At 41.7% G+C, this 23,883-nt stretch overlaps 1 protein-coding gene across 3 annotated transcripts; it reads right to left on the reverse strand.

The window, feature by feature from the left end:
* Positions 1-398: 398 nt before the first annotated feature.
* On the reverse strand, positions 399-23,798 carry LOC121329059 (caspase-9-like). Of its 3 annotated transcripts, none has more exons than XM_041274347.1 (11): positions 23,710-23,798; positions 19,343-19,493; positions 16,708-16,933; positions 12,575-12,658; positions 11,968-12,023; positions 10,835-11,011; positions 9,985-10,074; positions 8,712-8,859; positions 7,083-7,271; positions 6,467-6,576; positions 399-2,921 (listed from the first exon to the last, which is right to left on the reverse strand). In XM_041274347.1, exons 2-11 carry the CDS (start codon positions 19,472-19,474, stop codon positions 2,817-2,819), a joined length of 1,317 nt encoding a protein of 438 aa, XP_041130281.1. In that variant the 5' UTR covers positions 19,475-19,493; positions 23,710-23,798; the 3' UTR covers positions 399-2,816. The 3 variants fall into 3 exon arrangements, with proteins under 3 accessions (XP_041130281.1, XP_041130280.1, XP_041130282.1); XM_041274346.1 differs by lacking the exon at positions 23,710-23,798 and adding an exon at positions 23,451-23,680; XM_041274348.1 differs by lacking the exons at positions 19,343-19,493; positions 23,710-23,798 and adding an exon at positions 23,451-23,678.
* Between the last annotated feature and the right edge of the window lie 85 nt (positions 23,799-23,883).

The raw sequence follows: 23,883 nt of genomic DNA on the forward strand, positions 1-23,883 counted from the left end.
CCCTGTGGTACACCGCTGGTTACCACACTCCATTCTGAGGTTTTTCCTCTAATCAGTACTTTCTTTTTGTATAGACTGAATTTAAATGTTGGATTTGTGATGCATGTGTATTTAAATGCTGGATGTGTGATTTTCATCTCTGCAGTTCAGGGGTGGCAGGACCTAGGGAAGAGTTTCAATCTCAGGAGTGTGTGTATTACAAAATAGCAAAGACCCCCTGAAAATCCATGTGGTGCTATAAACAGGCTGGCTGTAGGGGTGACGTTAGGCCAGGAAATTAATGCAAGACACACAGCCACTGCGGGCGAAACTGAGTTGCAATGGCACGGTGGCAAGGTGGCTTGCCATGTGCAGGTGTAGAGGTGATGCTATTATGAAACAGAAGACACACAACAAAGTTCACCATCCAAACAGGTTTTATTTTTATAATCCTGGTCTGACAACTACAAAGAGTAATTCCAGGGTATTGCACTGTTCCAACACAACGGGCTGCAGCCCGGAAATAATAATACAAGTGCTAACACAGAAAAAGACAGACACGACCACAAGTCCGGAGTGAGTGGCTTATGTGCAGGTTGAGAAATACAATTTATCAGTGTACAACGGCAAAGTGTTGTCTGGGTTGGTGCTGGCCTTACAAGCGACAGTTCCCGGTACGTTAGCTGTCTAATAATAACAAACAAGTACAATTAGTACTAGACAAAACAAACACTGATCACTGATGGTTATTTTACTCTCGGCCCTTTTAGGTTCGTCTCAACCATAAACAAGGAACAGATCGCTTAGCCACGTCCCCGTCAGTCACGCCCCCTTGGTTAGCGAGTGCAACCGTTTCTCCTCCAATCCGCGGTTGCAACAACACTTCCCTTCTGGGGTGATGACTTAGTGTACCCTGGTACCACCCCCTTTCTAGTTGGCTGACTTCCAACTTCCCCTGGAATGAATTGTCAGACCATCCAGTCTGGAGCATACTGTTTCCTTTACACAGCGCCCTCACGGGTCAAGAGGGAGATTTATAACCAAGATTCATTCGTTCGTTCTCTGTCACAGTTACCTAGTCACGTTATTGAAGGAGACACTTCTTCACACAGAGAGCGGTGAGGGGATGGAATGGACTAACTAGTCATGTTGTTGAAGGACACTCTTCTTCACACAGAGTGGGGAGGGGAATGGAATGGACTAACTAGTCATGTTGTTGAAGGACACTCTTCTTCACACAGAGAGTGGGGAGGGGATGGAATGGGTTCATTATTATATTGATTTCCCTGACATCAAAAGAGCTAAATAAATACCTAGTACACCGAAGAATGAGGAGCACCACCTGACATACATTTCCTCAGACTAGGGGGGGAAACAACAATAAGGACCGTTATATCCACTTGACATTTGTTTTGTCTGTGTTAAAACTTGGCTGTGATTCCATCACTAGGTTTACATGGATATTGGTATTCTCTTGTGTTAACTTGTCATCATAAGCTGGTCCATTAAAAAGGTGTCAAAAACAAACCCTTGAAGAAATACTAATGAAATCAACAGAAAAACAAAACCATGTGATACACAGTTGGGACTTCATTCAATCAGTACAGCTTAGATCTAACAATTACATATGAAAAAAAAAATATATATATATATATATATATATATATATATATATATATATATATATATATATATATATATATATATATATATATACATATATTCCAATTGAATCTCAAGATCAATGTTTCCCATCAGATTGTCACTACAGGCAGTATGCCACACTACTTCCAGTGACTAGTAAACATGTTCACTAGGAACGTAGACACAGTATTTACACATGAAGACCATTTCTTTCAATTAAAAAAAAATTGATTCTGTAGAAAATGTAATGCTAATAATATTGAAATGCACTTAAGTGATTGGTCCCTTCCATGCTAAGAGCACAAAACTGCAAATACGCAAGTTTCAGTGGCACAGCGGGAAAATTCACAAGCCTGTCACCTCTGGAGGTGTGGGTCTGGTGACCTCAGCTCAGCATTCTACACCACCATGCACCCACCCAATCCAGCACCACTATGAACTGTGAAGGCATCGGGGAATTTGGGATTGAGGGGTGCTTCTCTACTTGCACCACCATGCACCCACCCAATCCAGCACCACTATGAACTGTGAAGGCATCGGGGAATTTGGGATTGAGGGGTGCTTCTCTACTTGCACCACCATGCACCCACCCAATCCAGCACCACTATGAACTGTGAAGGCATCGGGGAATTTGGGATTGAGGGGTGCTTCTCTACTTGCACCACCATGCACCCACCCAATCCAGCACCACTATGAACTGTGAAGGCATCGGGGAATTTGGGATTGAGGGGTGCTTCTCTACTTGCACCACCATGCACCCACCCAATCCAGCACCACTATGAACTGTGAAGGCATCGGGGAATTTGGGATTGAGGGGTGCTTCTCTACTTGAACAACTTTGTAGGGAAGCTCTTGTGCATGTCTCAATACAGGAGCATTGTGCCAAATTAAAGTTATTCCATGAAATATACAAAAAAATACAAACAACTTTGAACGTTTAGTGTGACACTTACTGGAAACAGCTTTGTTCTCTTCAGACACACACATCTGTCGAACACAAGGTGACGTGTTCCTTTCACCCGTTCCGCACAGTGTATTAAATACCTTGGCCCTTCTAGTCACTCCATACTTCCCTGTTACTGAGAGACTTTGCCTTTTGCAGTTTGATTCATTTAGTACAAAGGGGACAGGCTAATTGCATCAATCTTTACATTTTGTGTAGGTAAATTACGACAGAGAATTTGATTTGTCATTTAACAGTTCACTTGGAAGAAGAGACGTTTCCGCAGGAAATTGAAGGATCCAGGCATCTGTTTGAAGATTCCTTTAGCTGAAATCTGTGACACCTTGTCTGTTACCTGGAGAAAAGATGAAAACATGACAGAAATGTTTGCCATTCTAGAAGTTGTGGATGATAGACCTTGGATCTTGGTAGAATGAAGTATGTGCGTCTGTGTTCACTGTAGGGTTGAAATGATAACAAAATGACAGTTTTCTATTATTGATCCGTTTTTATTCTACAACTATTGAAATTTAGATATCTACGATACGATATGAAAATTAGCTACATCATTTTTAGGGTTACAAATGGCAGTAATTCTTTTCTAGTTGCTTAAGTGGTTTAAAATAATGTACTATAAATTCAAGTTAACAGGTACAACTCACTTAGTTTTAAAAGTGTTTTCAATGTTCGTATGTATTTAGATAGAAACATTCTGATGTGAATGACTGACAATCCTGATTGAAACACATTTCCCTTTATTGTACACTTAACAGTATCAATCACATTCCTACACCCAAGCAAACAACTTCCCATCCTATTGAATTGCTTTCACTCATAATTGGATTATATACTGTAATAGCAAACAGGCCTAAGGCAAGGGTTTTCAACCCTTTTTAGACACTGTACCCCTCCTGTTGGGAGGTTTCAGCTAGAGTGCCCTTTACAACTTTCACTCGCTGAATGGCACCAGTCGCAAATAAAGCAGTTTTATATATTATTTTTCACAGCTGGTTTAAGACAGAATACCAAACAGTAGATTCATTCTGAAAACGTAATTATATGTCTTTATTAAAACAGAATTAAAAGATTTAGGAATCTCTTTGGAAATACTCGTATTCACTCTCTATTCTGCAAAGTCATTATATATAATACAAAATAGTCTACACTGTAAATGTTTATCACGTTACCATTTACTTCTCACCTCAGTATAATTATGTGTGTTGTTTGAAATGTTTACTGTATCAAAAACATTAACCTCAAGATTAAACTAGAATAACAATGATAAACTTTTTTTTTTTTTTAAGCAAACATAAACATTATCCAAAGGGACTCTCTATAACTTTCTGTCACTTTGCACTTTCTGTAGACTCTTATGTGTTTTCTTCCTTCGTTTCAGTTTTGTAAGTAAGAAATGTATTCATTTCAAACACTGAAAACACAAATTCAAGCAACCGTTACTGCTGTGGCTAAAATGTAGCCGCTATAATAAATACATCTAAAACTGCCAAAGTATGAGTGTTGTGATTATTATTTATGTTTACCAGAGCATTTAGACTTCTACAAAATGCACAAACATTGTGTTTCAAAAATCATGAGCAGCACAGAGCGCCCTCTAGAGGCACAATCGTCAGCTTCACCTATCAGAGTGGAAATCGCGCAAGCGTACAGGTGGAAAATGTGTATGTGATGGATTGTGGCTTTTTTTTTTTTTTTATCTGCGGTTCACTTTGCTATTGGCAATGTGACTAGCTAATTTTCCATTATCGTGATTATCAAATGGTTCGATTTTTATTGTATTCTACGGAATTTTAAAATCCATACGCTTAGTAGTAATGTAGCAATACAATATCGAAAATACCATAGTAAACAATAATCTTGGCAACCTTAGTTCATTGACCTTTCTGGGGCTGTTCACACAGAGCAGCATGACGACACAGAAGAGCGTGAGGACACAGAGGAGCATGACAACGCAAAAGAGCATGAGGACGCAGAGGAGCACGAGGACACATCAGCATGACGACACAGAAGAGCGTGAGGACACAGAGGAGCATGAAGAAGCAGAGGCACATGAAGAAGCAGAGGCGCATGAAGAAGCAGAGGAGCATGAAGAAGCAGAGGAGCATGAGGACAGAGGAGCATGAAGAAGCAGAGGAGCATGAAGAAGCAGAGGAGCATGAAGAAGCAGAGGAGCATGAGGACAGAGGAGCATGAAGAAGCAGAGGCGCATGAAGAAGCAGAGGAGCATGAAGAAGCAGAGGAGCATGAGGACAGAGGAGCATGAAGAAGCAGAGGAGCATGAAGAAGCAGAGGAGCATGAACAAGCAGAGGAGCATGCAGAAGCAGAGGAGCATGAACAAGCAGAGGAGCATGAACAAGCAGAGGAGCATGAGTTTCTGAGTCAATGGCTTGTGGATATCAGTATAGGTTAGAAGGAAATACAAAATCAGAGGAATTCATTTCACATATAATTTAATTTCAAAAAGAGTTCCTGAGGGATCTATACTCGTAATTTACATGAATAACCTGTGTGCTGATGGTACAGTATTGTATTCTAATGGCTCTTCATTTGACCAGGCTAATAAAACCAGCAGGAAGATTTCAACATGATTCAGCACAATGTGCTGGATCTGAAACTCATCTAAACTAAAGCAATAGTTTTTAGAAAACAATATCTCTGAACATGTCAAACTTTACATTGAAGATAAATTACATCCTGCACTCCATGCAGATAACCCCTAACCTCTTCTCCTCCAAACATTTCAACCCTAACCCTAACCTCTTCCAAACAGTTATTTTGTTCTTAAATATAGATGTTCCTTAACCCTTTGCAGTTCTATGTCGGACCAGGTCTGTCAATCAATACAATTTTCCCTTTTCTGTCCGACACCATCAAAAAGATGTCAAGCACAGGTTCCCTAGTCATTTTTTCTCTGGAAACCTTTCAATGGCTGAGTGAGACCGATAGGAGCAGAGAGAAGCCGGAATAAAAAGGGGCGTATCTGAGCAATACACAGCCCCTGCACCTCAAAGACAACACGGACACAAACAAAGAAGAGAGCTGCTTCCGCATCCATCGTCAAAGAATATCACAGACATGCAGGGCAGAGCCTTTTAAACCTGTTTTCCTGTGAAAATAAAATACTTTTAAACAGTGCATGTAAAATAAACAGCACGTGTGAAAATAAATTGGCCCTGACGCGCCTGACAAGCACTGAATAAATGGACTGCAAAGGGTTAATGATATTTATTCAGTTGTAAGTTTTCCGAGTAACATAATCTAACACCTCTAGTACGTCCTCTTGCTTTGAGAAGATCCTGATGCTTGAGTGTCCAAAGTTATGGATGACTGTGGCAGGATAGGGCCCTGTTTGTAAATATTGTGGGGTGGTGGGATGGGGTTAATTTCCTATCCCTGCCAAAATACACGTGAGAATGTGGCTGGAGCTAATTGAATAATTGATAATTAGGCTCTAGCAACATGCTATAAAAAAGGGGGAAATTACTTTGTTTGGTGGAGGTGTTTTTGGGGTGAATGTTTCTGTGTTGTGTGTTACAAAGTTCAGCGAATGCTCTGCCCAGCCTGAACAGTTTTTTTTGTTTGACCTTTTATTTCTGGCTCTGTGAGCCGTGTTTTGTTTGACTTTTTGATTTACTTTTTGTTGATTAAACAGCGCAGCAGCGCTTTCACTGCAGTTTTATTGTCTCAGGGTCTCTGTCCTCCCGGCTATCCTGTCACAATGACCAAGAAAGCTTCTAAAACTCAGATACATGTCAACAAACCTAATTGAAAAAGAAATACTTTCTAGAACTGTAAATGTTTTCAAATAACTGGAAAAAAATTGTGTTTGTTTGTTACAGTGGGATATAACAAAAACAAAAAACAATCAAATATATATTTACCATCGTCAGCAAAGTAAGCAGGTCTTCATATCCAGCAAATTCTTCCAAAACATTGTCTAGAGTTTCCACATACCAAGAACCTGCTTGTGTGTCTCGCCAAGACACATACCCTTAAACATACAAATGACATGAGAGGGAAAGTATAAGGGAATGTTCAATTATATCCCTTTTATAAGGGACTGTAGGCGATATTATTCCACACATCTTACCTGCTGTACACTTCCATTCCCTACATAGCTCTCAATGTGCAGTTTTGAAAGAACCGCATGATATAAAAACATGGATTTTCATGTTGAAACAGATCTGGTACTACACAACATTACACAAATCTCTGTCCACCTTATTATCAGTTAGCATTGCACTTCCTTGGCATTTCACCTGGAGAATGAAATTGTCCTTCAACGCCTGCTTCCCTTTCACTGACATATTTTGCAGCCAGTTAAACACTGAGGTGAAATGACCTAGGCAGTGAAACAGTCACACATGACACACAGGCGGGCAAAGGTGTTCCTGGTCCTGCTAATATGGAGTTTGTATCTCAATTTGTATTTTTTATGCCATGTTGACAGAACATAAAAACTAAAATAAACCCATCTGAGTTGGACTGTTTTTTTACCTGGAAAAGTGGAGTATGACACTAAGATATCACTGGGAGTGGGCAGGCTTGCTCTGGCATCGGGCTCATCAGAGTCTTCCCCAAGCTCCTCCCTGGGTGACATCGGCGTGGCGTCTGTGTGATCGTCAATGCCACCGGCCGCCGGCTCAAACTCATCTGGAGAGACCTCAAACCCTCTGTCTTTTTGATCTGAGACACCAAGAAGAAACAGCTGTAGATACCTCACTAACCCTAACCCTCCCAAACCCTGTATCTGAGACACCAAGAAGCAGCAGCCATTAGAAACTGTTGCTTTTTAATCATGCAAGTAACATGCATTGGCTGGCACAGCAGTACAATCTAAACGACAGCTAGCAGTATGGCCATGACATATATCAACAGTTTGTACAGAATAGTCTACAGCAGTTTAAAATAAGAAACGAACAATGAAAAGTGATTCTCCAGGTACATGCAAACATTCAAAGGTGCAGTTTAGTGTGTTTCTGTAGAGGTGCAGTTTAGTGTGTTTCTGTAGAGGTGCAGTTTAGTGTGTTGTGCAGTTTAGTGTGTTTCTGTAGAGGTGCAGTTTAGTGTGTTTCTGTAGAGGTGCAGTTTAGTGTGTTGTGCAGTTTAGTGTGTTTCTGTAGAGGTGCAGTTTAGTGTGTTTCTGTAGAGGTGCAGTTTAGTTTGTTGTGCAGTTTAGTGTGTTTCTGTAGAGGTGCAGTTTAGTGTGTTGTGCAGTTTAGTGTGTTTCTGTAGAGGTGCAGTTTAGTGTGTTTCTGTAGAGGTGCAGTTTAGTGTGTTTCTGTAGAGGTGCAGTTTAGTGTGTTTCTGTAGAGGTGCAGTTTAGTGTGTTGTGCAGTTTAGTGTGTTTCCGTAGAGGTGCAGTTTAGTGTGTTGTGCAGTTTAGTGTGTTTCTGTAGAGGTGCAGTTTAGTGTGTTTCTGTAGAGGTGCAGTTTAGTGTGTTGTGCAGTTTAGTGTGTTTCTGTAGAGGTGCAGTTTAGTGTGTTTCTGTAGAGGTGCAGTTTAGTGTGTTGTGCAGTTTAGTGTGTTTCTGTAGAGGTGCAGTTTAGTGTGTTTCTGTAGAGGTGCAGTTTAGTTTGTTGTGCAGTTTAGTGTGTTTCTGTAGAGGTGCAGTTTAGTGTGTTGTGCAGTTTAGTGTGTTTCTGTAGAGGTGCAGTTTAGTGTGTTTCTGTAGAGGTGCAGTTTAGTGTGTTTCTGTAGAGGTGCAGTTTAGTGTGTTTCTGTAGAGGTGCAGTTTAGTGTGTTGTGCAGTTTAGTGTGTTTCCGTAGAGGTGCAGTTTAGTGTGTTGTGCAGTTTAGTGTGTTTCTGTAGAGGTGCAGTTTAGTGTGTTTCTGTAGAGGTCCAGTTTAGTGTGTTGTGCAGTTTAGTGTGTTTCTGTAGAGGTGCAGTTCATTTTATTTCTGTAGAACTGTAGTATGTATCCACTAGTGCAGGTTACTGCTTCCACTGTGGTGAACCAGCTTAAACAGAAATACATTTGAGAGAGTTCGATAGTTTTAAACAGTCACAAAGATATACACAGTGATTCTAAACAAGAACAACAGATTAGTTAAATGTAACTTTTCAGACCCTACCAAGTTTCCCTCAATTCTTTCTCTGTATGATTTTTGCAGCCAGTACTTGCCTCCACCACACGCTTGGATGAAGAAGAGCTTGGGTTTCCCTTGTAGTGTTGGGCAGTTTTGTCCATTAAAATAATTGGTAATATTCTGAACTGGAACTATTGGGCCATCAACACCATGGATAGCACCTGGAAACCTGTTGTGGTTCACCTATGGAACAGAATTGAGAGTAATCATTTGAATCCGGGTCACTAAATTCAATACAATGAGAAGACACAACCTTTAATTAAAGTGATTGTAGCTAACCTAATAATCCCCTCAATCTGACCCCTTCCACTTCCATTAGCTACACAGCTCTGAAATGGGCACTTAAAGAAAACATGGATTTCATATTAAACAGACCTCTGTATCACACAAGGTTAAAGAATGTGCTTGCCTTGCCTTCCAGCAAGTCTGTTACTGCTTTACTTCCTGGGTCGTTTCACCCCAGCAGTGTCTTCTGGGTCATGTTACTGGCTGAAAGGATCTCAGTCAACAGGGGAAGCAGCTGATTGGTTATTAACAGGAACAAAGCCAATCTTCCGATAAAATGACCCAGGAAGCGTACCACAGCCCTCAAGCATGGCTTACAAACAGAGATTTCTTTAACCTAGTGTAGTACCAGATATCATGTTCATTAAAACATGTTAATTACATTTTTTAAAATAAAATAAAATTTATTTAACTGCACATTTGAGACCTACATAATGAACAGTGTTGGGAAGGTTATTTTTAAAAAGTAATCCATTACAGTTACAAGTTACCTGAACAACATTTTAACTAGTTAGTTACACATAGTGCACTTTAAATTTTACAGCAGGCTGCAACTCGAAATATTCTTATGAGATCCAGTTATGGCACCCACTTGTTCTCTGATGCCCTTTTCCAGCTGTGAAAAACATGTTCCTGTAACATGCATGGTTTGACTTGCACTGTGGAAGCACTTTCTGATTCCCACGTCGTGTCTTAGCCTTTTTTTAAATGTAATGAACAGTAACTGTGTAATTGTTTACATGAGGTGTAATTCATTACCTACCTGAAAAAGGAGCCATCAAATCTAATAAAAAAAAAAAAATCAGATCTAATCAGACTAGAGTCACACCCCAATACTGATCATGAATGGATGTGCATGTTGGAAAAATGTATGGAAATATTCTGTCAGCAAAGAGAAAAGCAACATTCTGTCAGTTTACCCCAGTGCCACGTGACAGGATTATTACAACACAGCAGTCGAAGGCAGTGTGGTCTGTCTGTAACAAGGTATTCTAACCCCAACCCCAACCCCAACCCCCTAACCTCAGTGCCATGGGACAGGATTATTACAACACAGCAGTCGAAGGCAGTGTGGTCTGTCTGTGACAAGGCATGCAGCTCTCGTCTTATTGCCTATATTGGGAGAAAGGTTAAGAGTATTTACAGGATGACACCAAAGCAACATTATAGACAGGGTTCCTAAAACTAGAGATGTGCAAAGTTCTTTCTTAAAAAAAATGTCAAGGTGGATTTCTTATTACATTTGTATGTGACCAAATTAAAAAAAAAAAAGAAAACCATGGGTTTTTAAAAAAATGTTTTAACTCTTCTTAGTTTTTGTTTTATTTCAATGGTAAAGTTTACAAATATACTTTGCTTCTGTTAACCACATTTTCAAAAAATATTTGAGTGAAATTTCATAAAGTGGCCAGTTATTTTGTATTTCTTCGCTCCCTTCTGTGGTTTCTCTGTTTCTTTTCCAAAGTCAAGGCAAGCTGAATTCCCTGTTTGGCCATCACTGGGCTTGCAAACACACTTGCAAATTAGAAGTCAAGTTTATGTAGGGCAGGCCAGGCCACTGGGAGGAAGAAAGTGTAAGTCAAATTATCACTGACAGCCCCTTTAAAAAGCGTTTGCTACAGTCTTAATTAAGTCCTATTCTTGGGTTGGAGAGAAACACTTGCCAATGACAAAGTCAGAACCAAACAACTAAGAAATATAACACAAGGTCTCCCAAGCACCAATCAAGCAAAAGTATAAGCTTGAATTTGTCTCTGTTCAAAAAACAGTTAAAGACCAGAGTAAACACTTTGCAAATATGGTCCTTTTTACGTTAAATAGCAGAGAGTATACTGTTGGTAGCATAAATCAACCCAGGTGAATTCCTATTTACCTGCGATGTGAGGTTTCTCTTCACCTCAACAATGAAGTGAAATGACTTGAACCGTTTCTCAAGTCTGGCACAATCAATGTCAGATCCTGTGCGGTTCTTCAGATTACTGTCTGGATGAAATTCCACATTATTAATAATCAGGCATTGACCGCAAGGCCTCGCATCCATTCTGTACATCTGCAAAAAAAAAAAAAAAAGAAACAAATAATTAGAGAGAGAGTAAGAGAGAGGTGAGCGAGAGAGAGGTGAGAGACAGAGAGGTGAGCAAGAGAGAGGAAGAGTGAGTGACACTTTGCTCTGGCATGACCCCTAATGAAAGGAGTCATTTACAATTAAATTAAAAATATATGAATTCAGATTTTATAGCATTTACATGAATAACACATCAAAGCGTTATACTGTAGTATTTTTAGTCTGCTAATATTTACATGCAATATCAGTGTTATACTGTAGTATTTTTAGTCTGCTAATATTTACATGCAATATCAGTGTTATACTGTAGTATTTTTAGTCTGCTAATGTTTACATGCAATATCAGTGTTATACTGTAGTATTTTTAGTCTGATAATGTTTACATGCAATATCAGCGTTATACTGTAGTATTTTTAGTCTGATAATGTTTACATGCAATATCAGCGTTACACTGTAGTATTTTTAGTCTGATAATGTTTACATGCAATATCAGCGTTACACTGTAGTATTTTTAGTCTGATAATGTTTACATGCAATATCAGTGTTATACTGTAGTATTTTTAGTCTGATAATGTTTACATGCAATATCAGTGTTATACTGTAGTATTTTTAGTCTGATAATGTTTCCATGTTGGGGTTTTACCAGCGCGTGAAGATGCAGCGTAACCTTCCGCTGCTGCAGGTAGGGTCTATTTGGATCATTGTGTTTTTACAAGTAGGTTTTAAGGGGAGGAGCTTATCACTGCTTGTGGGGAATGGAAATGAAGTGGGCTGTCAACCAGTTTACTTTATGATACAAATTCACAGAAGACTGAACTATGGAATCATTTGGTAAATTAGGAATTAGTATTGTAAAGTTTTTTAATATAAATCAAGCTATGCTTATTTAACAGAACAATGAGTGTTTCCCCCGTTTGACAACCAAGATGAAGGGACTGTACCTGAAGACTGTCTCTCCTTAGTCTGGGTATAGAAGGACGCTCATCTCCTTCAGAACCTAAAACAAACACAGCCCTGTCACTTCTTGCATATTTATCACACAAACACATTAGAATTGCTTTTCCTAGAACTTTATATCAGTTCATTTTATGTAGCTGGTAATTAAATCTGTTTATAACAATTTACAAATTTGATCAGAAATGGTCTGTATTTTAAAGAGGAAGTAGCAAGGTTTCTAAAAACATAGTGTTATACGTCCCCATGTGTTGCTACAACAGTTTAAATGACATACTTGTCATTTTTATTTTTATTTTTAACATCCTGACAACTTTTTACATGTAATAGTTTGAAGTCTGTTTCAAAGCTCTTTTCAAGATGTCAGCTCCAATGCACTCATGTTTGGGATCGGGCCTGCCTATTAGAAAATAAAAACCAGGCTTTGTATTCCGCGTAACATCATGGGTCCTTATTGCTGTACCTGTTTGGCAATGTGGGCAATAATCCTGGCACTAGAATTCTAATAATAATAATAATGATACAAGCACAGCAATAGATTCCGTTTTTGATAAGCATGCAGTGTAAAAGGCCTGTGGTGTGTAACAGACTCACATTGAATGGGGTGATCAGCACTCTTTTCCACACCCTCATCCTTTCTAGAGATGTGTCCTCTGTCTGGTTTGTCCATTTCCTTTTCTGCAAAATAAATCACTGCATTTAACTTGCTTCTTATTTGCACTTACATATAATAAATTAGCATTTTACTGTTACTGATTGTTATTGATTGTCCTTAAAAATGGATAGTGATGGATAGCTTAATCTGCTAGTTGTCAGTAAAAACTTCAGTGCCCCTTTGCTTCCAAATTTGTGTGTGAGTGTGTGTGTGTGAGTGTGTGTGTGTGTGTGTGTGTATTGCATTGCACTGTATTGGGATGCAGATGGGTACTGGAATGCACATTGGGATGTGTATGGGGGTGGGTATTGGGATGCACACTGGGATGTGTATGGGGATGGGTATTGGAATGCACACTGGGATGTGTATGGGGGTGGGTACTGGAATGCACATTGGGATGTGTATGGGGATGGGTATTGGAATGCACATTGGGATGTGTATGGGGATGGGTATTGGGATGCACACTGGGATGTGTATGGGGATGGGTATTGGGATGCACATTGGGATGTGTATGGGGATAGGTATTGGGATGCACACTGGGATGTGTATGGGGGTGGGTATTGGAATGCACATTGGGATGTGTATGGGGATGGGTACTGGAATGCACACTGGGATGTGTATGGGGGTGGGTATTGGAATGCACATTGGGATGTGTATGGGGATGGGTATTGGAAAGCACATTGGGATGTGTATGGGGATGGGTATTGGAATGCACACTGGGATGTGTATGGGGATGGGTATTGGAATGCACATTGGGATGTGTATGGGGGTGGGTATTGGGATGCACATTGGGATGTGTATGGGGGTGGGTATTGGAATGCACATTGGGATGTGTATGGGGATGGGTATTGGAATGCACATTGGGATGTGTATGGGGGTGGGTATTGGAATGCACATTGGGATGTGTATGGGGATGGGTATTGGAATGCACATTGGGATGTGTATGGGGGTGGGTATTGGAATGCACATTGGGATGTGTATGGGGATGGGTATTGGAATGCACATTGGGATGTGTATGGGGATGGGTATTGGAATGCACATTGGGATGTGTATGGGGATGGGTATTGGAATGCACATTGGGATGTGTATGGGGATGGGTATTGGGATGTGTATGCATGGGTATTGATGCACACTGGGATGTGTATGGGGATGGGTATTGGAATGCACATTGGGATGTGTATGGGGATGGGTATTGGAATGCACATTGGGATGTGTATGGGGATGGGTATTGGAATGCACATTGGGATGTGTATGGGGATGGGTATTGGAATGCACATTGGGATGTGTATGGGGATTGGGTATATGGAATGCACATTGGGATGTGTATGGGGATGGGTATTGGGATGCACATTGGGATGTGTATGGGGATGGGTATTGGAATGCACATTGGGATGTGTATGGGGATGGGTATTGGAATGCACATTGGGATGTGTATGGGGATGGGTATTGGAATGCACATTGGGATGTGTATGGGGATGGGTATTGGGATGTGTATGGGGATGGGTATGGGGATGGGTATTGGGATGCACATTGGGATGTGTATGGGGATGGGTATTGGAATGCACATTGGGATGTGTATGGGGATGGGTATTGGAATGCACATTGGGATGTGTATGGGGATGGGTATTGGGATGCGGATGGGGATGGGTATTGGAATGCACATTGAGATGTGTATGGGGGTGGGATGGGTATTGGAATGCACATTGGGATGTGTATGGGGATGGGTATTGGGATGGGATGTGTATGGGGATGGGTATTGGAATGCACATTGGGATGTGTATGGGGATGGGTATTGGAATGCACATTGGGATGTGTATGGGGGTGGGTATTGGGATGCACATTGGGATGTGTATGGGGATGGGTATTGGAATGCACATTGGGATGTGTATGGGGATGGGTATTGGGATGGGTATGGGGATGGGTATTGGGATGCACATTGGGATGTGTATGGGGATGGGTATTGGGATGCACATTGGGATGTGTATGGGGATGGGTATTGGAATGCACATTGGGATGTGTATGGGGATGGGTATTGGAATGCACATTGGGATGTGTATGGGGATGGGTATTGGAATGCACATTGGGATGTGTATGGGGATGGGTATTGGAATGCACATTGGGATGTGTATGGGGATGGGTATTGGAATGCACATTGGGATGTGTATGGGGATGGGTATTGGGATGTGGATGGGGATGGGTATGGGGATGGGTATTGGAATGCACATTGGGATGTGTATGGGGATGGGTATTGGAATGCACATTGGGATGTGTATGGGGATGGGTATTGGAATGCACATTGGGATGTGTATGGGGATGGGTATTGGAATGCACATTGGGATGTGTATGGGGATGGGTATTGGAATGCACATTGGGATGTGTATGGGGATGGGTATTGGAATGCACATTGGGATGTGTATGGGGATGGGTATTGGAATGCACATTGGGATGTGTATGGGGATGGGTATTGGGATGCACATTGGGGATGGGATGTGTATGGGGATGGGTATTGGGATGTGTATGGGGATGGGTATTGGGGATGTGTATGGGGATGGGTATTGGAATGCACATTGGGATGTGTATTGGGATGTGTATGGGAATGCACATTGGGATGTGTATGGGGGTGGGTATTGGGATGCACATTGGGATGTATATGGGGATGGGTATTGGGATGTATGGGGATGGGTATTGGAATGCACATTGGGATGTGTATGGGGATGGGTATTGGAATGCACATTGGGATGTGTATGGGGATGGGTATTGGAATGCACATTGGGATGTGTATGGGGATGGGTATTGGAATGCACATTGGGATGTGTATGGGGATGGGTATTGGAATGCACATTGGGATGTGTATGGGGATGGGTATTGGGATGCACATTGGGATGTGTATGGGGATGGGTATTGGGATGTGTATGGGGATGGGTATTGGGTATTGGAATGCACATTGGGATGTGTATGGGGATGGGTATTGGGTATTGGGATGTGTATGGGGATGGGTATTGGAATGCACACTGGGATGTGTATGGGGATGGGTATTGGAATGCACATTGGGATGTGTATGGGGATGGGTATTGGAATGCACATTGGGATGTGTATGGGGATGGGTATTGGAATGCACACTGGGATGTGTATGGGGATGGGTATTGGAATGCACATTGGGATGTGTATGGGGATGGGTATTGGAATGCACATTGGGATGTGTATGGGGATGGTTATTGGAATATTGGGATGTGTATGGGGATGGGTATTGGGATGCACATTGGGATGTGTATGGGGATGGGTATTGGAATGCACATTGGGATGTGTATGGGGATGGGTATTGGAATGCACATTGGGATGTGTATGGGGATGGGTATTGGAATGCACATTGGGATGTGTATGGGGATGGGTATTGGAATGCACATTGGGATGTGTATGGGGATGGGTATTGGAATGCACATTGGGATGTGTATGGGGATGGGTATTGGGATGCACATTGGGATGTGTATGGGGATGGGTATTGGAATGCACATTGGGATGTGTATGGGGATGGGTATTGGAATGCACACTGGGATGTGTATGGGGATGGGTATTGGAATGCACATTGGGATGTGTATGGGGATGGGTATTGGAATGCACATTGGGATGTGTATGGGGGTGGGTATTGGGATGCACATTGGGATGTGTATGGGGATGGGTATTGGAATGCACATTGGGATGTGTATGGGGATGGGTATTGGAATGCACATTGGGATGTGTATGGGGATGGGTATGGGGCACATTGGGATGTGTTGGGAATGGGTATTGGGATGTGTATGGGGATGGGTATTGGAATGCACATTGGGATGTGTATGGGGATGGGTATTGGAATGCACATTGGGATGTGTATGGGGATGGGTATTGGAATGCACATTGGGATGTGTGTATTGGGTAATGCACATTGGGGATGTGTATTATGCACATTGGGATGTGTATGGGGGTGGGTATTGGAATGCACATTGGGATGTGTATGGGGATGGGTATTGGAATGCACATTGGGATGTGTATGGGGATGGGTATTGGGATGGGAAGGAAACTAGGGCATCATACTCACGCTGTGTTCCATGATTGCGAGAGGTGGGTATTGAGATGGGTATTGGGATGGGTTGAATGGGAAGGGAACAAGGTGGCTGAATCCCAAGGTCAGCGCTCAGGAGATCTGCCACACGGCTCTGGCCTGTTTCCACAAGGCACTCCAGAAAGGCAGGGAAAGCCCGGCTTCCCCGGGTCTCCAGGTCGATCATAAGCTGCCTGGCTTGATCTCTGCGAGGTCCTGCGCTCTGAGCACAGAAAAACAACATTCAAAGATTGTACCAGTGCTTTGTATTTGAAGTGAAAAAAATATATATTTTTTTTACAAATTTTAAAGTAAATTAGAGACAGTGCTGCACCGTACCTCCATGATAGAGATTGATTCAATACAAAGTGTATTATATCACAGTTCCACAGTGTCTCTCGTGGTAGAGATTGATTCAATACAGACTGCATTATATAACAGTTCTACAGTGTCTCTCATGGTAGAGATTGATTCAATACAGACTGCAATATATCACAGTTCCACAGTGTCTCTCATGGTAGAGATTGATTCAATACAGACTGCATTATATCACAGTTCCAGTGTCTCTCATGGTAGAGATTGATTCAATACAGACTGCATTATATCACAGTTCCCAGTGTCTCTCATTGTAGAGATTGATTCAGTACAGACTGCAATACATCACAGTTCCACAGTGTCTCTCATGGTAGAGATTGATTCAATACAGACTGCAATATATCACAGTTCCACAGTGTCTCTCACGGTAGAGATTGATTCAATACAGACTGCATTATGTCACAGTTCTACAGTGCCTCTCTAGCGGTGTATGTTTTACAAGTGCTTTTTCATAAAACCCATGATTTGAAACAAGCAATTCAAACGTCACCTTGCTACTGCAACCCTCTTTCTAATCAGGAGGACTGAAGCTCAGCATGTGATCTCATTGTTAAACCAGCTCTTTCTAATCAGGAGGACTGAAGCTCAGCCTGTGATCTCACTGTTAAACCAGCTCTTTCTAATCAGGAGGACTGAAGCTCAGCATGTGATCTCACTGTTAAACCAGCTCTTTCTAATCAGGAGGACTGAAGCTCACCCTGTGATCTAACTGTTAAACCAGCTCTTTCTAATCAGGAGGACTGAAGCTCAGCCTGTGATCTCACTGTTAAACCAGCTCTTTTCACCTTGCTTACCAGTAGTTTGGTAACATCTCTACTTAGTATGGAGATTTTAATAACAAAATATATTAACCTATTTTCACAATTATTATACAATATAAATATTTTCTACTGCCATAGAGGATGTCACATTTTTCAATTTTTGGAAAACTAAAAAGCGAGATGAAATTCAATATGGTAACGTAACATTCTGAATTCTACAGGGTGCGATGCAAAACTTTTGGCCATAGCTGCAATGCCCCACACATAACCTACTGTTTATCAAACTTGTTTTTCTGTCATCTATATGCAGGTGCACTACTAAAGTGTTAGAAAATATATAATTTTGCAACCAATTATTTAGTAAAAAATAGTAGTGATCTACAGAAATAATAATTTTTAAAAAAGGCAGAAAGTGATAAGAGTATCAAACTGGCTACAGGGCCAGATAGGCATGGCACACCAGGCATTTTGCCACCTGTATCGCTGCTGTTGCTGATCTGCCTGTCCTTGTATGAAATATGGGAGGGATCAAACACTTCAGGGCGTTGGGCACCTCCGTAGACAACAGTTTCATTCTAGTAAGACCTCATCTTGAATATTGTGTTCAGTTCTGGTCACCTCGCTATAAAAAAGATATTGCTGCTCTAGAAAGAGTGCAAAGAAGAGCGACCAGAATTATTCCGGGCTTAAAAGGCATGTCATATGCAGACAGGCTAAAAGAATTGAATCTGTTCAGTCTTGAACAAAGAAGACTACGTGGCGACCTAATTCAAGCATTCAAAATTCTAAAAGGTATTGACAGTGTCGACCCAAGGGACTTTTTCAGCCTGAAAAAAGAAACAAGGACCAGGGGTCACAAATGGAGTTTAGAAAAAGGGGCATTCAGAACAGAAAATAGGAGACACTTTTTTACACAGAGAATTGTGAGGGTCTGGAATCAACTCCCCAGTAATGTTGTTGAAGCTGACACCCTGGGATCCTTCAAGAAGCTGCTTGATGAGATTTTGGGATCAATAAGCTACTAACAACCAAACGAGCAAGATGGGCCGAATGGCCTCCTCTCGTTTGTAAACTTTCTTATGTTCTTATGTTTTTATGATTTTTCATGGCAAGCACGTGCTGGCTGTGATTGGTCAATCCATCGGCGATACCGATAGCCAGAAAAAAAATGCTCTGGATTCGATTTGAGCATCACTGCTCAGCATCACCACGGGTCTAGTGGTACATTCCCACGCTGATCTGTGCAATACCATATGAAAGCAACAGCAGCACTACACATTGCAAAATGCCTGTCTGTCTGTCTGTCTGTCCGTCTGTCCCGACTCTACGGAGCCCCAAGGCCAGTGACAGTGCTTTCACTAACTGAGTCGCTTGGGACCTATATCTGTATTCAGGGCTTAAATTCTCATTGAATATTTCCCGGAACCCAACCGCTCGCTACAAAGCCACAATGTAAGATTCAATCAGGCCCAGGGACAAATCAAATATAAGTCTACCTTTATTTCATCAATCATGTCTTGATTGAATATTCCTCTGGAAATCAGTCCATCGTACAGCAGAGATGGATCCAATTCAAGCACCAGAAAGGAGCGTCTGCTTTGCAGAATTTTCTTGTGTCTGGCATCCATTATGACCGTAGAAAGATTTCTAGAATAAAAAAAGAAAAGAGTCCACTGTGAAAATAGGGTTATTTGTTTTCTTATATAAATCTGCATGCTAATGCATCAGAATATATGTTGATCAGAAATGTGAAGGGTTGTTCCATGCCAGCTCAGAACATCCAGACAGACAAATGATTCTGGGTCAACATCTCAGAATGTGACAACATTATCAGAGCTGCCAGACAGTCCCTCGCAGTATTATCAGAGCTGCCAGACAGTCCCTTGCAGTATTATCAGAGCTGCCAGACAGTCCCTCGCAGTATTATCAGAGCTGCCAGGCAGTCCCTCGCAGTATTATCAGAGCTGCCAGACAGTCCCTCGCAGTATTATCAGAGCTGCCAGACAGTCCCTCGCAGTATTATCAGAGCTGCCAGACAGTCCCTCGCAGTATTATCAGAGCTGCCAGGCAGTCCCTCGCAGTATTATCAGAGCTGCCAGGCAGTCCCTCGCAGTATTATCAGAGCTGCCAGGCAGTCCCTCGCAGTATTATCAGAGCTGCCAGGCAGTCCCTCGCAGTATTATCAGAGCTGCCAGGCAGTCCCTCGCAGTATTATCAGAGCTGCCAGACAGTCCCTCGCAGTATTATCAGAGCTGCCAGACAGTCCCTCGCAGTATTATCGGAGCTGCCAAGAAGTCCCTCGCAGTATTATCGGAGCTGCCAGGCAGTCCCTCGCAGTATTATCAGAGCTGCCAGGCAGTCCCTCGCAGTATTATCAGAGCTGCCAGGCAGTCCCTCGCAGTATTATCAGAGCTGCCAGGCAGTCCCTCGCAGTATTATCAGAGCTGCCAGGCAGTCCCTCGCAGTATTATCAGAGCTGCCAGGCAGTCCCTCGCAGTATTATCAGAGCTGCCAGGCAGTCCCTCGCAGTATTATCAGAGCTGCCAGGCAGTTCCTCGCAGTATTATCAGAGCTACCAGGCAGTCCCTCGCAGTATTATCAGAGCTGCCAGCCAGTCCCTCGCAGTATTATCAGAGCTGCCAGGCAGTCCCTCGCAGTATTATCAGAGCTGCCAGGCAGTTCCTCGCAGTATTATCAGAGCTACCAGGCAGTCCCTCGCAGTATTATCAGAGCTGCCAGGCAGTCCCTCGCAGTATTATCAGAGCTGCCAGGCAGTCCCTCGCAGTATTATCAGAGCTGCCAGGCAGTCCCTCGCAGTATTATCAGAGCTGCCAGGCAGTTCCTCGCAGTATTATCAGAGCTACCAGGCAGTCCCTCGCAGTATTATCAGAGCTGCCAGCCAGTCCCTCGCAGTATCATCAGAGCTGCCAGGCAGTCCCTCGCAGCATCATCAGAGCTGCCAGCCAGTCCCTCGCAGTATCATCAGAGCTGCCAGCCAGTCCCTCGCAGTATCATCAGAGCTGCCAGACAGTCCCTCGCAGTATCATCAGAGCTGCCAGACAGTCCCTTGCAGTATTATCCCACAGTCAGTCTCCTGGCTGCTTCATCAGGAATATGGTGTTCTAACTGAACCCATGCAAGTGCATATAGGCTTTAAAAGGCAGGTTTACCTGGTGACTAGTGAATGGTCTCTAGCATTTGGACTATAGTTTACAACTGGATAATGACATGGGATAGGATGATTGTTTATAGAATAATGTGAAGAGATTGGTTTTGCCATTGTAATCAATGTATTCTAAAATTAGATTTGTTAAGGTTTGACATTGCGCATTAGATTAACTGTGATATACAAACACGGTCTAAGGGAATTCTCCTGCAGACACATGGACACTACTTGGCTGAATTATGACACGTGTGGAACCTGTATTAACAATCTCCAAACACTATTTGATTTGATTTACTTTTCTTCATATCCTTTTCACAATGGGGCACCTGCCCATTGTTGCTTGTACAACATTGTATGAAAGACAGAAGTCATTAAGCTTAAAGAATAAAGCTTAAAATTACAGCATTACCCGTCCTCACACGTTGCTACAACTGTTTAAATAACTACCTGTCATTTTTCATTGACATCCTGATACATTTAGAACTTTAAAGTCTGTTTCAAAGCTCTTTTCAAAATGGCCGCTGTAGTGCACTGACATTATTGCCCACACTGTCAGACATGTACCACAGCAATAACGATCCACGATGTGGTACAGAAAAGAAAAGCCGGAGCATTTATGTTTTTTGTTTTGTTTTTAAATTGCTCTTCCTGCAGTGATTTAGAGGACAGATCTCAAACCCCAGTGCACTAGAGCAGACATTTTGAAAAGAGCTTTGAAACAGACTTTAACATTATAAGTTTAAAAAGTTGTCAGGATGTTAACAATGAAGAAAATAAATGACAGATGCGTTATTTAAACAGTTGTAGCAGCACCTGGGGACGAGTAACGCCCTATTTTTAGGAACCCTGCTACTTCCTTGCTAATGAAGGCATGAGCCTAAAAGCCTGTGTTATAAATGAACACCTCAGAAAGCTGCAGCTTCATAGAGGGGACTTTTTAAACAACGTTTCCATGAATATACTCTGTGTGTTCAGTATGGTTCTCTACTGCTGTTTCCTTTTACATCATTACCATGCTAACTAACTATTTCATCAAAAGTTGCTTCTGAAAAGATCCCTCTAAGCTGACTGCGAGAAAGTGGGGAAGCATATTATTGTTGCTCTGTACACTGGAGCCTGTGCAACGCTAATATGCTTCCCCACAGTCAAATCCTCACAAGCATTTTGGCTGGATTCGTTATTATAATTATAAAGAATAATACAGAACACAAAGATTAGTACGATATATTAAACATGTAAAAAAATAAATACTGTATTCGGGAAATGTTGATTGTATAAAGTACCTCTTTAAGTCAGCACCCTATATCAGAGATGTGTCTACACACCACTCCTTATAGCATTGTAGCTAGGTATTTATAGGGTTACTGTTTCAGTGTAGCTATTGTAACACATTAAAATGAAGTGAAACTGACTAGATTAATGCTGCTGGGGAAGTAGTGAGATTCACACCAAACTTATGGAGAAGCGAAATATATACAATTGGACTTTCATAATCAACGCTCATCTCTTCAGGACTGTTTAAAAGGGTTTTCATATTTCAGACAGTTGTAACCTGTACAGTGATATTGGTCATGGGTGGAAATAAGATTGCATAACAGCTTTGCCCATTCCGGATTTTAATACTAGCTTGATTAGCTCCAGTGTACTGGTAAGAAGCCCAGATGTGGCTTATCAGACTCACACTAATAAAGCCAGGAATGGATCTAACTGCTAAGCAACGGGGGTCTTATTTCCATCCCTGCTGGTTAAAAAGACTATGCCCAAAACTATGACTGAGACAGAGTATTACAATATGCTTGGATTGAGATAGAATATTACAATATGCTTGGACTGAGATTGAGTATTGCAATATGCTTGGATTGAGATAGAATATTATAATGTGTTTGGATTGAGATACAGCAATAACACAACCATGTCTTCTTTCACCTAACCTGGATTTCTTAAAGTTAAAAACATAAATCAGTCCTGCCTAACAAAGGATGGTGAGCAAAGCTGTAGGGTTGTGTCAAATGTGTTTGCCTGCGTCTTTGACAAGCCTAATACCTATTTTGGAAGCAGAAGACTTTTGTGTCAAGCACAAAGTAATTAGTGACATAAAATGTACTTTGAATTGTATTGAAATTCAAATGCAAATGTAAACAAGAACCCCAATTTCCTTACATTTCCACTTACATCTGCAGAGACCTCTGAAGTGTTCAAAACGAGTGTCTGTATATCATAGGTAGCAAACACACAAACCACGAGTTACTGCAACTATCAATCATTACAACAGACAAGCAGTACTTTACTGAAACTGCACGTTTACTGGGTCAAAACACAGATTGGTTTGTAAGTTTTCTGAATAACTGAACAAGCCAAATCCTAAACACAACCGATATATACATTGTCTGCCTGAGCTGTTAATCTATAGTCACAACCCTACACATCAAACGCCATACCTGTAAACCAGCGACGATTCAACGCAGCAGTCAGTCCCAGTCAGGCGATCAGTAAACACTGAAGATGTGCACACACCTGGATCACTGCTCCAACACTAAACACAGAATCAACTGTGTGTGTCTTTTAGCACCCTGAACGCACATGTATATAATGTGTAGTACAATATCAGCAGAATGTAGTTACCGGTATTCTAAAGTTTAGAGTAGTGTATTAATTTACTGTGCATTGAAACTGAAAGTAACGTAACAGTGTACTTACCAGACCAGTTCCGTATGTGATCTCCCGTCCTTGCTTGTCGTCATTTGTTAGAACCTGTTTTTGTGGTTGGGCGAGCACTGACACATTAGTTTCGTTGGAAACGCCTTTAATCAGTTTTAACACGAAGCGTCCCTGAAAGCGATACAGCGCAATTAAGATTTTGTGAGTTTCTTC

This window comes from Polyodon spathula, chromosome 16 (genome assembly GCF_017654505.1).
Source record: "Polyodon spathula isolate WHYD16114869_AA chromosome 16, ASM1765450v1, whole genome shotgun sequence".
In the NCBI taxonomy this organism is placed as follows: domain Eukaryota; kingdom Metazoa; phylum Chordata; class Actinopteri; order Acipenseriformes; family Polyodontidae; genus Polyodon; species Polyodon spathula.